General features: G+C 39.4%; 1 protein-coding gene across 1 annotated transcript; it reads left to right on the forward strand.

Moving 5' to 3' along the window:
• The first annotated feature begins 1,028 nt into the window (after nt 1–1,028).
• Nucleotides 1,029–14,546, forward strand: elapor2b (endosome-lysosome associated apoptosis and autophagy regulator family member 2b). The gene is made up of 22 exons (XM_079817869.1): nt 1,029–1,290; nt 3,294–3,414; nt 4,461–4,650; nt 4,754–4,901; nt 4,988–5,077; nt 5,157–5,262; nt 5,360–5,509; nt 5,630–5,718; nt 5,799–5,979; nt 6,084–6,212; nt 7,541–7,631; nt 7,716–7,818; nt 7,981–8,118; nt 8,199–8,462; nt 8,549–8,722; nt 8,862–9,051; nt 10,955–11,051; nt 11,142–11,243; nt 12,265–12,391; nt 12,476–12,654; nt 12,739–12,907; nt 13,537–14,546. Exons 1-22 carry the CDS (start codon nt 1,192–1,194, stop codon nt 13,606–13,608), a joined length of 3,009 nt encoding a protein of 1,002 aa, XP_079673995.1. The 5' UTR covers nt 1,029–1,191; the 3' UTR covers nt 13,609–14,546.
• The last annotated feature ends 204 nt before the right edge of the window (nt 14,547–14,750 follow it).

Genomic DNA, 14,750 nt, shown 5'->3' on the forward strand with positions numbered 1-14,750 from the left:
CAGACAGACAGACAGACAAGATAGATAGACAGACAGACAGACAGACAGACAGATAGATAGATAGATAGATAGATAGATAGATAGATAGATAGATAGATAGATAGATAGATAGATAGATAGATAGATAGATAGATAGATAGATAGATAGATAGATAGATAGATAGATAGATGGATGGATGGATGGATGGATGGATGGATGGATGGATGGATGGATGGATGGATGCATGGATGGATGGATGGATGGATGGATGCATGGATGGATGAATGGATGGATGGGTGGATGGATGCATGGATGGATGGATGGATGGATGGGTGGGTGGGTGGGTGGATGGATGGATGGATGGGTGGGTGGGTGGGTGGATGGATGGATGGATGGATGGATGCATGGATGGATGGGTGGATGGATGGGTGGGTGGATGGATGGATGGATGGATGCATGGATGGATGGATGGATGGATGGATGGATGGATGGATGGATGCATGGATGGATGCATGGATGGATGGATGGATGGATGGATGCATGGATGGATGGATGGATGGATGCATGGATGGATGGATGCATGGATGGATGGATGCATGGATGGATGGATGGATGGATGGATGATAGATCGGTGGGTGGGTACTGGTTAACTTTTTGTGTGTACATCCTAACAATAAATAAATGAGATTGTGTAATGGTGTAATATTACTAAATTATGTATTGTGCATTGTCTCTCTGGTGCCCTGCAGCATGACTTTCTTACTGAGGGTCACTGACTGTAAATAATAAAAGAGCATTGTGTTCAACTTTTTATGCATCAACAAAGCATCACATAGTATAGACCATACAACCATATGATATGCCAGGCATTTTATAAGATATTGTATTTATATTATACATACACAGTTTTTTTTTTAGTGGAACATTATCAGTTGTGAATCCGACATGCTCGAGTTTATAAAAAGGTTAACTTGGCCTACATAAAAGATGCCATGTGAACTGACTCTGGGAGACGACGAGACGAGCGTGACGTCAGACGCTCCCTGTCAATCAAAGCCCCGTAAGCGCAACTACAGTAGAGCTTATCGTTGAACAGAGAGCAGCGTGTTCGCATCTCAGTCTGTAGTTTATGCATAGACATCGCGAAACCTCCCCATCTTTATTTGGATCCTTGGCATCTCTTGTTTTCATTTAAATCCTGCCTTTATGAGATGGAGAAGAGGGCGCCTTGGACATCCTGTTATTTTGTGCGCTTTGTAACCCTCTTCCTCTGCGCACGAGCGTCAGGCAACCTGCCACAGTGTAAAGAGGTAAACGACAACATGCCACCTTTTTATAAAACATGTAACCATTTTAAACCAGCCACAACCTAGACAAATCTGGTTTCTGTTAATGATATAACTATTTAAAATTAATTCTAAGATATTATACGGATGATATAGTGCTATATGACGGTGAGCATCTACAATGCCTTTTAATGCGTATTGTTATTATTATGTATTATTCATTTTTAATGCACACACATAACGGTTATTTATCCACGAAATCCGCGACGAAAAAGCAAAAAGAACATATTGTTATTGACATGTTAAAATGGTTAGATCCGAAGCTATAATATGATGACGCGGTGCTCGGCTGACCAATCAGATGACAGCTCGATTGTTGTGCGTTATGCGCCGCAGTTGCTTTAGAGCTTGTGAAATAGATTCATATAAAATTTAAACATTTTATATGCAACACGAATGACCTTTCTGGATCTCCACCCTCTGTTTGATTTGGAAAGATTGTGGTTTTGTTTTATGGATTTAACTCATCCATGTTTGCGTACAAAGACGCACACATTAAAGGGCCACAAAGGAAAGGATGGATTCTGCTTTTTTTTTTTGAAGGATTTGCTTTTAATGTATAGAAAACGATTCTATATATCTAAAATACGGTTTCGGAATAACATGGGGTGAGTAATGATGACAGAATCTTCATTTGGGAGTGAACTGTTCCTTTAAGAGCATATGCGAGGGAGGCTGGGGCAATAGTGGCAGGTGCAGGTGCACCATTAGTGTTAATGGGTGTGCTGTAACCAAGCATTACCAGATGACAAGCACCTCCAGGGGGGTGTATTTATCACCTTGCTGATGGCAGTGTAGCCAACAACTTCATTACACTCTATTATACAACATTTATGTAATTTAATACATGGCATGCACTCTTCAATATGTGTCTGTGTGTATTCAGTAGATTTGGCTTTTGTATGTGTCTGCCCCTAAAGGACAGGAGAACAATCTGTGCGTTTCAGGACATTGAATACACACTGATTTGCATAAAAGATCTGTCAACAAAGACACACACACGGGAGGTATTTAGGGGCCTCATTATTTCAGGTTGTTATCAGTGTATATCAGACTCCAATTCATTACCATCCACCAATAGCAATGAGTGATTGTCATGACAACAATCCCAGGGCTCTTGACTGTTGCCCTGGTGACTGTCCGGCCCGGGGACAGAAGGCAGATAGACAGAAGATCGTCCCAATCCCCCCTCCCATCGTACACACACACACACACACACACACACACACACACACACACACACACACACACACACACACACACACACACACACACACACACACAATATCTGTCTCTCTGTTATATGTGCCTGGGAGTTTGTTTTTAGGAAACAGTAAAAGATCAGATAGAGGTTAGTGGGGTAAGATGTGTCACCTGCTTAATCTGACCCCCCCCCCCCCCCCTCCCCCCCCCCCCCCCCCCCCAGAAATTATGTAATGTGACCATATGTTTAGAAAGGGCACATTCTGTAAAGCTGCCTCTGATCTGCCTCTAAAGAGATGAGAGTTTTGTTTTGATAAAACATTTTTTTTGCATATTTTGTATATGACAGGTATATGATTATTTGCAAATGTATCCAGGATTATATATATTTCTTACTGGCTGGTGAATGTATAAAACAACGTCAATTATTTGGCTAAAGATTACTCTTATATACTGTATTTTATTATTTTATACAGAACGATGCAGTAAACTGTGCCAGTGGCTCAAATAAAATAACCATTGTGCTTTGCCACCAAATTAAACACTATTACAAAATGTGCAAAAACAATTCACTGATGTAAATGTATGAATATGTCAATGTGTGTATGTTTCAGACATATATTGAGTAGTAGTAACATTACAAACCTTAATTAATCTTTATATAAATATGAATTTTTTTTGCTGGTTTATGAACAAAAAAACATACCATAACTTGTGTTTGATGTAAATATGTCTGAATATGTCGATATCTGCATGTGTTTCAGACAGATTACTACTTTGAGTACACAGAGTGTGACAGCACAGGCTCCAGATGGAGAGTGGCCATTCCTCACAGACAGGGGACCTGCACGGGCCTACCAGAACCAGTCAGAGGCACAGACTGCAGTAAGAAAACAACCAAATATAGACACACACGCTTAGTGAAAATGCATTACATTACTTGAAGTATCAAACCAAGAGGCATTTTAAAAAGTCAAAGAACACTATGCTGCTCAACATGAAGATAAACAAGTATTTAGACACTTTTAATGGAGTATGAATGTTCGTAATTAACCGACTTCATACATAGAATCACATTGAAACACTAGATCAGAAAAAAATGTTTTGAGAAAACCTCTGGGGGCATTTCCTTGGTTTTATATTTAGTTATCAAAAGCAATAACATTCATGCATGGGCGTCGGACGCAAAAAAAAAAATGTGGGTGGGTCCTCTCTCAGAAACATTTTACTGGACTAGATGCCATTTACATTAAGTACAAATATACTGCCTTGTTTGCTAAACATCTGGTTGGACAAGACAAGATTACGGAAATCACCTTATCATTGAGAGCGGCAATAGTGTAGGGGTTAGACACATGGCATCAAGCTTTGGCAAATCAAACCGAGGTTTGAATCCGCCTTTTGCCGAACTCACTCCACTCCCTTTTCCCATCACATATCAGATCGGAAAGGCATTTATTTTCAATAAAAAAGTGTGAATAAAGCGTCTAACATGTGTTTAATAATAAGTGTTTATCGATTAGGGGTATGTGAACAGACGTGCTGAATTAGAGAGGATAAAAGTGAGTGGGTCCAATATCACTGGTCGTAAAAAGTGGAAGGGTCTTGTCCCACCCACATACAATGGTTCCGACGCCCATGCATTCATGCCATTTAAATGCTTTTATGTGTACACTCTTAAAAATAAAGGTTCCAAAAGGAGGTTTTCACAGCAAAGCCATAGAAGGACCATTTTTGGTTTAAAAAAATAACCTTTTTTGATACATTAATCATCTAAAGAACTTTTTTCTACACTACAAAGGTTCTTTTCTGCAATGGAAAGGTTCCATGAATGTTAAAAGTTGTACCATTGACGCCAATAAAGAAGCTTTATTTTTAAGAGTGGTATTGCGTCAGAATGCAAACACAGTCTGTTCTTACTCGTTGTGCAGCTTTTTCTTGTGAAGCTGGGGAGTTTTTAGAGATGTCTTCCCAGCAGTGCACATCATGCGCGGCTGGCTCTTATTCGTTGGGCAGCGGTGTGCGTTTCGACCAGTGGGATTCCGTCCCAGCGGGATTCAGCAGTCTGGCCACATACATGGACTCAGGAGGTTCAGGAGACGAGTCAATGACCTGCAACAAGTCAGTGCCAGACTCTAAATATAAATTCTGTTTATATATAAGTATCTATTCTCTAAGCTTTTGCAATGTTTCTACCCGTTTACGTTGTGTCGTTCCATTGCAGTTCTTCATGGACAGCTCAGGGAACTCACTTGGAATCCAATCGGGACGACTGCACAGTGTCGCTGGTGTACGCGGTGCATCTCATGAAGCAGGGATCCGTCTCCTTTGACTATCAATATGTGGACAGCAACGTCTTCTTCGAGTTCTTTGTGGGTTTCACTTCATATATCCTGCAGTTTATTCTATAAATGTGCCGTAAGGGAAAATATAACTCCAAAAATAACCTTTGGTACAGATTCAGAATGACCAATGTCAGGAGATGGACCAGACAGGGAGTGAGAAATGGATCAAACTCACCACCAGCGGAGAATGGGGAACCCATACGGTTAGTAATCTTGCCTATTTTATTACCCTAATACTGAATGCTTAAAGTGAGTTGACATCTAATAGCTTGTGTGTCACAGGTAAATCTGAAGACAGGAACAAATATTCTGTATTGGAGAACCACAGGAATGCTCTTGGGTGGCAAACCAGTGAAGCCGGTCCTTTTGAAGAACATCCAGATCGAAGGTGTGCCAAATAATGTCTACTTGTGTGACTCGTACCCTATGACAAATCAGTTGTCAATGAAATATCTTTTTTTTGTTGTTGCATGTTTTGTGAGCAGGTGTGGCGTACACATCAGAGTGTTTTCCGTGCAGGCCGGGCACCTTCAGCAAAACTCCAGGCTCTTCCGCATGTGACCTTTGTCCCAGGAATGCTTACTCTGGAAAAGGAGCCAGTTCCTGTACACATTGCTCCGAGACACAGTATTCCCGTACGAATGCAGATGATTTCTTACATTCTTTGTTGTCCCAAACAAACTACATATGGCTTATTGTGCATGAATCAACACACATTTGTGTATAATGTTTTTCTACATGTGTGCATGCTCTAGAGGAGGGATGGTCGCAGTGTAAAAAGAGGCCTCCTTGTTCGGAGAAAGATTATTTTCAAATCCACACGGCCTGTGATAGTGAAGGCAAGGTAGGATATAATGCAGAATGTTTTGTTGTAAATGTTGTGCGGATGATTTGTTAATTATTAATATTGCTGTGTCGTCTTAGACCCAGATACTGTACAGGTGGGTGGAGCCTCAGGTGTGCCTGGAGAATGTGACCGGTGCTGTGACACTGCCCCCTTCTGGAGAGAAAGAGGAATGTCCACCCTGTAATCCAGGCTTCTACATGCTCAACTCTTCTACCTGTTTACCTTGCCCACAGGGGACTTATTCTGATGGTACCGCAGGTATATAGACACACACATAAAAATAGATACATACATATTCATGTGTGTTATTACACACTTTTGGTTTACTGGTACTTTAACGGAGAAGATTTCATTTGGCACAGAATGTCAAAGATGCCCGGGAGGAACTGAACCTTCTTTGGGATATGAATACAAGTGGTGGAACATCCTGCCGAGGAATATGAAAACCTCTTGTTTTAATGTGGGCAACTCCAAATGTGATGAAATGAACGGTAAGTGTAATAAATATATAGATAATGTAATAAATAATAGGCAAATGCTCAAGAGTCTATGGTTGAATGTTGTGATGTTATTTCCATCAAGAGGTGCATCCATTTTTGGTCAAGATCTTGTATTGACAATGCAAGAGTCAAGCACTCTGTAAAGTCTCCTCCAGCACATCCCAAAGACTTTCAATGAATTTACAGTCTGGACGCTAATTCATGTGTGAAAATGATTCTTCATGCTCCCTCCCAACCATTCTTTCACAATTTGAGCCTGATGAATCTTCCTACATTGTTGTTTAAGAAATGAAAAGCTACACTCCATCAATTAGGGTTAGAAGAACTGTTGCCAAACGTATAACACAGGGCCGTAACCACCATAGGCATTGACAAGTCCCCCCCCCAATAATTGGAAATGGACAAATTGTCACCCCCAATATTTGATATTTTGAATGCTGCTCTCCATTACGCACCACTCTGTTTGTTGTTAGGATGGCAGACAGTTTAAAAATGAACCTATTTAGGCTGGTCTGCCTCAGGGGTCTAATATCACTCGTCAATTTCAAAATGATGGCCAATCAGATCAAAGAAGGCGGGGCTTAATATTCACCAAAGATGAGTGTGAATTGCAACACCCCGCTTTTAGCTTTTCCAGTGAAAGAGTGCATGCGTGGTATTTGACAACTGTTTCACGATGCACACGTTTAAAGACCCACAGTAACAGTGATGCAAACTACTCAACTTTTTTAATGTAATTTTGCCATTTTGAATCGAAAATATCATTTAAATGACATTTTTGACCTATTAGAGATACAAACAAGAGTTAATGCGTGCATATTTTTAAATACAATATTATTTGCAAAGAGTTTAAATCATGGATTACATCACAACTATGTATGCTATAATAAGACCTAGAACTTATTTTACTGTTCTTGTTTCTTCTTTATCCAATAAATCTCTTTTAATACTTCAATAATTTAATTTCCTTAAATAAAAACAAACAAGACATGGTTACGGCCTTGGTATAACATGCTAGAAACATAATAATCACTGCAATAATCATCCAATCATAGACTCCTAAGCATTTGCCCATTTTTGGCCGGGCAGTGTCATATATGTGTTGTATATAAATATGTATTTTTTACTTAAAATCTTGAATCTATATACAGTATATATCAGAGTTGCTATATAAATGTGTTGTTATTGTTGACTAAAAATATTACCAAAAAAATCTATTTTTGTTAATTGAAATAAAGCTGAAATAAATGGAAACATCTGAATATAAAGTATAAATAAATAAATATAGCATATTATACATAGCATATTTGCTTCTGTAGGTTGGGAGGTGGCTGGCGACCATATTCGCAGTGGAGTGGGCGGCTCAGATAACGATTACCTCATCTTAAATTTACGAGTGCCTGGATTCAAGTGAGTCAAATGTACAATTCTAGTGTAAAAATTCTAGTTGTGCAAAGAACATTTACAGATTCCCGCACCTTTTATCTCTCTCAGACTTCCTACTTCTGTGGACGATGCTTCAGCTACTGAGTTTGGCCGAATCACGTTTATCTTCGAGACCAACTGCAGCACAGACTGTGAACTCTATTTTATGATAGTAAGACAAAACAATTTACATAAACAGTATGTGAAACATACAATAAAAAATTTAGTATGCTACACTGTCCCATGACCTCACAATGTTCCATATTTAATTCAGCAAGTGGTCCGATTATTATAATGAATGAAGTTATTTACCGAATCACTGTTTTCTCTGTAGGATGTAAACAGGAAGAGCACAAATGTTGTGGAATCATGGGTAGGGAGTAAACTCAGACAAGCGTACACCCACATCATGACCAAAAATGCTTCTGTGTCTTACACATGGGCTTTCCAACGTACCAACAAAGCCATTGATGTAAGGATTCACCAGAAATGAGTCTAAAGTACCTTTTTGTTGCATGGAAAACGTTCTCATCCGCTGTCTTTCTCTCCCAGGTGCGTCACTATGTAAATGACATTGCAAAGATCTACTCGATCACGGTGACTAACGCGATGGATGGCTCAGCGTCTGGTTGCCACGCCTGTGCAATGATGAGTCAGCAGGACGGCTCTTCTTGTGTCCCCTGTCCTGCTGGACACTTCATCAACAAAGACACTAACCAGTGCCAGGAGTGCCCGCCCAACACCTTCCTCTCCGGGCATCACATCTATGGGCACGAGGCTTGTCAGCCCTGCGGTCCTGGTAGCAAGAGCAACAAGGTACATGTAAAACCAGAGGAAATGCAGGACAATGTATGACAGTGTTAACATCCAAAATGTGTTTTCTTTTGTGTGTGTGTGTCCAGGAGCACTCTGTGTGTTTTAACGACTGCACCTTCTTGCATATGGATCAGAACCGAACGCTGACCTATGACTTGAGTGCCTTGAGTTCAGTGGGGTCAATCATGAATGGGCCTAGTTTCACCTCCAAGGGAACCAAATACTACCACCAGTTTAATATCAGTCTGTGTGGGGCTGAGGTACTCCCACATCTCTATCTTTAACCGACTTCAGTCTAGCTAATAATAGATTGCTTTAATAGAAAATAGAAACAGGAACAACTGCTTTTTTGACTTCTTAAGATGATCTACAAAGTCACCACATTTTACTCTGTCGCAGGGGAAGAAGGTGGCAGTGTGCACTGACAATGTCACAGATCTGTCCAGTAAGGACGTGCAAAACGAATCCGCTGACCTCAACAATTTCGTTGAGACTTTTGTGTGCCAATCTACCATCATTCCTGCAGACGGGCGGGGCTTCAGAACAGCCTTGTCATCTCAGTCCATCAGCCTGGCTGACACTTTCCTTGGTGAGATTATGTGTAACCTTTAATGTTATTTGACACACACTAACGTTCAGAAGTTTGGGGACAAGTCTCTAATGCTCATCAAAGCTACATTCATTTTGACCAGGATTTTGAAATATTAAAATTTAATTGAATATATTTTAAAATATAATTTATTCCTGTAATTGCAAAACTCCAGGCTTCAGTGTCACATGATCGTCCAGAAATCATTCTAATATGCTGATTTGCTGCTCAAGAAACATTTCTCATTATTATCCACGCAAACAGCTGTGCTCCTTAATATTATTGTGGAAACCATGATACTTTTTTATTCTTTCATGACTAGAAAGTTCAAAAGAACAACATTTATTTGAAATCATCTAGTAGTGATTATAAATGTCTTTACTCGCACTTTTGATCGATTTACTGTATCCTTGCTGACTCCAAACTTTTGAACGGGAGTGTATTTTAATTACTTTAATGTAATTTGATGTCAGTCTGTTATCTCCGTCTCTAAGCGAGTCTGCTCAGGGATCAGTGTCAAGTCTGTGTCAGTGTCTTTGTCACAGTGAAACCCTTAACCTGCATTAATCTACAGCAGGGGTTCTCAACTCTGGCCCTCAAGATCAAATTTCCTGCAGAGTTTAGCTTCGAAATCGCCCCCTATACCAGGGTTTTTCAAACTGGGGTCCTCCAGGTGGTACTAAGGGGTCCCCAGAAAATTTCAGAGAATAAAAAGACAAAGTAAAAATGGATAAAGTCTACCGAACATTCTAAAGGTTTCATTTCTAAATGTTTCTCTCCTTTCTTGCCGTATACATAATTTCCAGAATTGTAGTATATGTTTGCTTTGTATCTTTCTAGTGAGTTTTTTTCTCGCTATAGTCCCCTTTATCTGCTTACGTAATCTGCTTACATACATTTATTGTGAAAGTTGCTTGTACAAATCATTTTAATTGAACATATTTTTCTTCGGGTTTATACATGCAACATTAAGCATAGCCAATTTAAGTTTGGAAACAATATGTTGTGTATTTATAATGTCACACTTACTACTTATCTAACAGCTTAAATGTTTTTTCATACATAAAAATATATAGATGGATTTTAGGAAGGGGGTCCCTCATAAAATGTTCATCATATTTGGGGGTCCTTGGTATCATAAAGTTTGAAAACCCCTGTTCTATACTATTCCCTACATTACTCCACTTATATAGCTCACTTGAGGGAGTGAATGGAAACGAGTGAGTGAATTCAGACACTGAGTGCGCCAGAAGAGCTGACGCTTTTGCATAGTTTGTGCTTGCTGTTTAATAACCATCTGAAACATAGCAAACTGGCAGCTCCAGTACAAATTAAAATATTTATCTTGAAACTCTGTCATGGAAACTAGCATGTATAAATCTAAATTAAAAAGGAATTTATACACGAAAGATATTACGCTGTAGCCACATTGGACCAGCTGTTTGGAAAATGGGTGGATGATTCAGCTGCGGTCGCCATCTTCTGGTCTGACGCTGGAATTAATTTGGCGCGTGACTCTCACAGTGCATTATGGGTATTCTGTAGCCACTGAACGCACATTAGTTGTACACTCGTTATAGCGGTGCATTGTGGGATTGAATGAGTGTACTTGATAACGTCCACTATGGTTTCGGAAACCACAACAAATGGCTGTCCCCTCGGATAGTGCCCTATTTAAGGGTATAGGGAGCGATTTTGAACACAGCACTAGTAAAAGAATACCTTGATTAGCTTGTTCAGGTGTGTGTGATTTGGGTTAGAGCAGAACCTTGAGTGCCAGAGAGTTGAGAACCCCTGATCTACAATAAAGGCTGTTTTTCATGGCACTTTTGTGTTTGGTTCAGAATAGAGGTGTTTGAATTGCTTACTTGTGTCTCACTTCCTTCATGCTTCCATTTCTCAGGAGCTTCTGTTGATAGCAGTCTGGATGGGGTCACTGTCAGCACAGACCTCTTCCCTAAGTCGTCACGGAAAGTTCCAGATATCAACTTCTTCTATCGGTAAAGGAAGAAAGATTAAATTGTTAATGCTTAGTTGATGTGTGCAATGATATGACATTAATAACACAAAGTCTTTTTTCTCACTCTCAGCTCTCCGCAGCCCACAGCATCCTGTCTGAACGGCCGTAGCACAGTCGTGACTCTGCGTTGCGATCCCGAAAAGAGCACACGCGGGGAGCTCACTGTCCCAAGGTGCGTGTTTTCGGTCTTTTTTTTTGTTCACAAATATAAAGACTATTTTAGGATGCATTTATTCCGTCTGACATAACTTTTTTCCATTTAATGTTCCATTAAAATGTGCATAGCGGAGTAGCTCAGTAAATGCAGAAAAACATTCTTATTTATTTATAAATGAAACCCAGACGGGATGTGTATTCAGTTGCATTCTTTGTATATGGTGAATTATCATCAAAGCTCAACAAATGAAATATCACCCATGAGTGAAACTCCGTTATTAATATATATGCTAATACGAAAACCAGCGGAGGTTTGCAAGCCAGTGCAAATATGCAATGAATATCGGGTTTTTGCAGATTTGCTTTTTCAAGTTTACATTTCCCATGTGTGAAATGAGAAATGTTGATTATGTGAGTGTGTTAGGTTAGGAATGCACTGAAATGCATGATTCATCTACAATAATTGCCGGACTGATTAATTACATTTACAAACAATTTTCTTCGCTTAAAGAAAAGACAATGCGGAAACACGATTAATTGTGATACGTTTTTTGATTTTCGAATTTGACTGGCTAAAATGCGTTTCAAGAGTGATGATACCACTTCTCAGTGTTTTTGTGTTCCAGACACAGTCTGTGCATTTAGTGGTAGGGTTTTTTTCCCCCATTTCTTACATGGTAACACCAGAAAGTGGTTACAAGTGACCGTTTTTATGAGTGAATCATTGAATCATTCACTTAATAATTTCATTCAAAAACACTGATTCAATCAGCAAAGCTTTCTTGGGAGACGTGTAATCGTCAATTATAGTACATTGGTTTAGTTTGGAACTATTTTTATTAGCAGAGCAAACATATAAAAAGTATCTCCCGATATTGTGCCTAAAATATTTTTCCGTTAAAATGTATAGTTATATAAAACTAAGCAATATCACACTCGGCGTCATGCTGTTAGCCTGAAGTTGGAAACGCTGTTGACCTGAAGCAACAGCACTTGCTTGTGTGACATTTCTTGATTGTGTTTCTGTGTGTGTTTAGCAAGTGCCCAGCGGGTACATGTAATGGCTGTGAGTTTCATTTCCTCTGGGAGAGCTCTAGTGCCTGTCCTCTCTGCACTGAAGCCGACTATCACTCAATAGAAGGAGCGTGCAAAGGAGGAGTACAGGTACATCTCTAATCGTACCACAAATGTATCTTATACAATTTATTTGACGTCTTACCGATCTTTCAATCGCCTATCTCATAACAGAACACCCTCTATGTGTGGAATGAACCAAAACTCTGCATCAAAGGGGTCCCGCTCCTGAACAAGACCTCTGCCCACTGTGAGGTGGTCAGCCTATGGGCGAAGGCTGGAATTGGGGGCGGAACCTTCATGGCCGCACTCTTGGTTTCTCTCACATGCTATTTCTGGAAAAAGAACAAGAGGTAATAACAAGCTGTCAATGTAAATTTAGCTTCAGATGTAAAAAGTGCTTTTTAATTTTTTACATCCTTTCATTTTTTGAACAGGCTTGAATATAAATACTCCAGACTAGTGATGTCAGCCAATAAGGACTGCGAGTTGCCAGCAGCGGACAGTTGTGCGCTAGCAGAAGGGGAGGGGGAGGAGAATGAGGACGATGTTGTTTACTCAAATACTCCTTCGTTACTGGGTAAACTGAAAGCTATTGCGAGCAAGGTCAGTAACTTGTTGCGAGTTTGATGCCAAATTATTATTTATTTTTATTTTTTACACTACCATTTAAAAGTTTGGTCTATTCTGCTCAGCAAGGCTGCGTTCTTCTGATCAAAAATACAGTAAAATCAGTAATATTGTGAAATACTATCATTTTTTTTAATATATTTTATGTATGCCTAATATGCTATTTTGGTGATATGTGGTGATAAATGATCAATGTTGAAAACAGCTGTGCTCCTTAATATTTTTGTGGAAACCATGATACAAGTCTTTTTTCAGTATTCTGTGATGAATAGACAGTAAAAAAGAACAGCATTTATAAATCTTTTGTAACATTGTTAAAGTCTTTACTGTCACTTTTGATCAGTTTAATGCATCCTTGCGGAATAAAAGTATTACATTCTTACTGACCTAAAATATTTGAAGGGTAATGCATAGATATTGTAAATAAACAAGTAAAATAAATGTACTTGCATGAATGGGTATCACATGATACCTGATATTATTATCATATATTACTGGAGGCGCAACACAATTTGACCACCTACGGTCATGTTGCATGCCACACATAGAGCTTTTGTGTAGTTTTTTGTTGTCGTTTCATTGTTTTATTTACCTTTGTTTGACAGCAGGCAGATGGAGACAACAGCGAGTCAGTACAGCTGAAGTCTTCTCAGTCAGAGAGATGGGTTTGGGGATAACTGGAAAAAAAGAGGACCACTACTGACGGAGAAAAAGAGACAAATACTCATGGAGTTTTCAGTGTTTTGACACTCCCTTTTCAGTTTCTCAGAATTTACAGCCATCCCTCGTCAAATGTCTCAGAACATATCTCTGTAGGGTCTCAATACAATGTGTCGTGAGTCAAAAAGCAGGAAATCTCTGTAAAATGAAACTTAACCCTATGAAGTAGCTGTGTCACATACTACTAGGACATGTCAAAAGCAAAGATGCCACAATGCATTGCTCTCTGAAACACATAATATACTCAGCTTACAGGAATCTCACCCACACACGTCCATCCAAGCACAGCTGCATCAGAGACACATTTGAATCGTGTGTGTGTGTGTGTGTGTGTGTACAATTGAAACCACTTATGTGCACTGCAAAACAAGCCTGAAACCGTATGTTTGTAGGTATGCATATAAGAGTATGTTTGCGAGAATATCTTCGTTTTTAAGTTATACTATTCACACACTAGCATTCACACAACTATATCTAGTGTTTGGCCAACAGATGGAGACAGAGCCTTACCGCCACACAGAGCTTCTTTAGACAGCAGCTTTAGTTTCATCTCAATGCCAAACATCACACAGCAGATCTAAAAGAGACAACAAAGGCCCTTCCTTCATGTATTACAGAGGTCCATCCTCTCTCCACATCTCTCTTCTGAGGAGAACAAGAGACAGTACAGTTTTCTACTTTGTATTTTGTATTGTTGTGTATTTTGAGCTGTATAAAGTTGTTATAATATGTTTTGTTTTACTCCCTGATTCCGTTTATGCTTTAATAAAATTTAAGAGCGCTTTAAACATGAAGCGAGTGTGTTAAAGTGTACAGAAAGCAGTATAATTCTTTAGCTACCCAGAACCATTTCACTAGAAGATCCTTCAAATAAATAAAAGTCCAAGGTCTTCGTACAGATAATGTCTTGCAGAATGAATTACAAAAATGCTAAATATTCCAGCAAGGACATATATCAAAGAAAAACAAAGGATGTGACTCGCCCAACTGAAAATCCACAAGTTTGAGAAAGGGATCAATTATCTGGACATCCCATGGTGTGAGAGCTACTAGACAGCCAATTAACAAAGACAGTTTGGACTCTCTAAAATTAGCATAA

This window comes from Gobio gobio (genome assembly GCF_949357685.1).
Source record: "Gobio gobio genome assembly, chromosome: 5".
NCBI lineage: Eukaryota > Metazoa > Chordata > Actinopteri > Cypriniformes > Gobionidae > Gobio > Gobio gobio.

Bases quoted from the DNA above. Each gene is read 5' to 3' on its own strand.
- elapor2b (XM_079817869.1), top strand. From the start codon at position 1,192: ATGGAGAAGAGGGCGCCTTGGACATCCTGTTATTTTGTGCGCTTTGTA. The intron at 5,719-5,798 runs GTAGGATATAAT...GTGTCGTCTTAG, and splicing joins CCTGTGATAGTGAAGGCAAG to ACCCAGATACTGTACAGGTG. The intron at 7,632-7,715 runs GTGAGTCAAATG...TATCTCTCTCAG, and splicing joins TTACGAGTGCCTGGATTCAA to ACTTCCTACTTCTGTGGACG.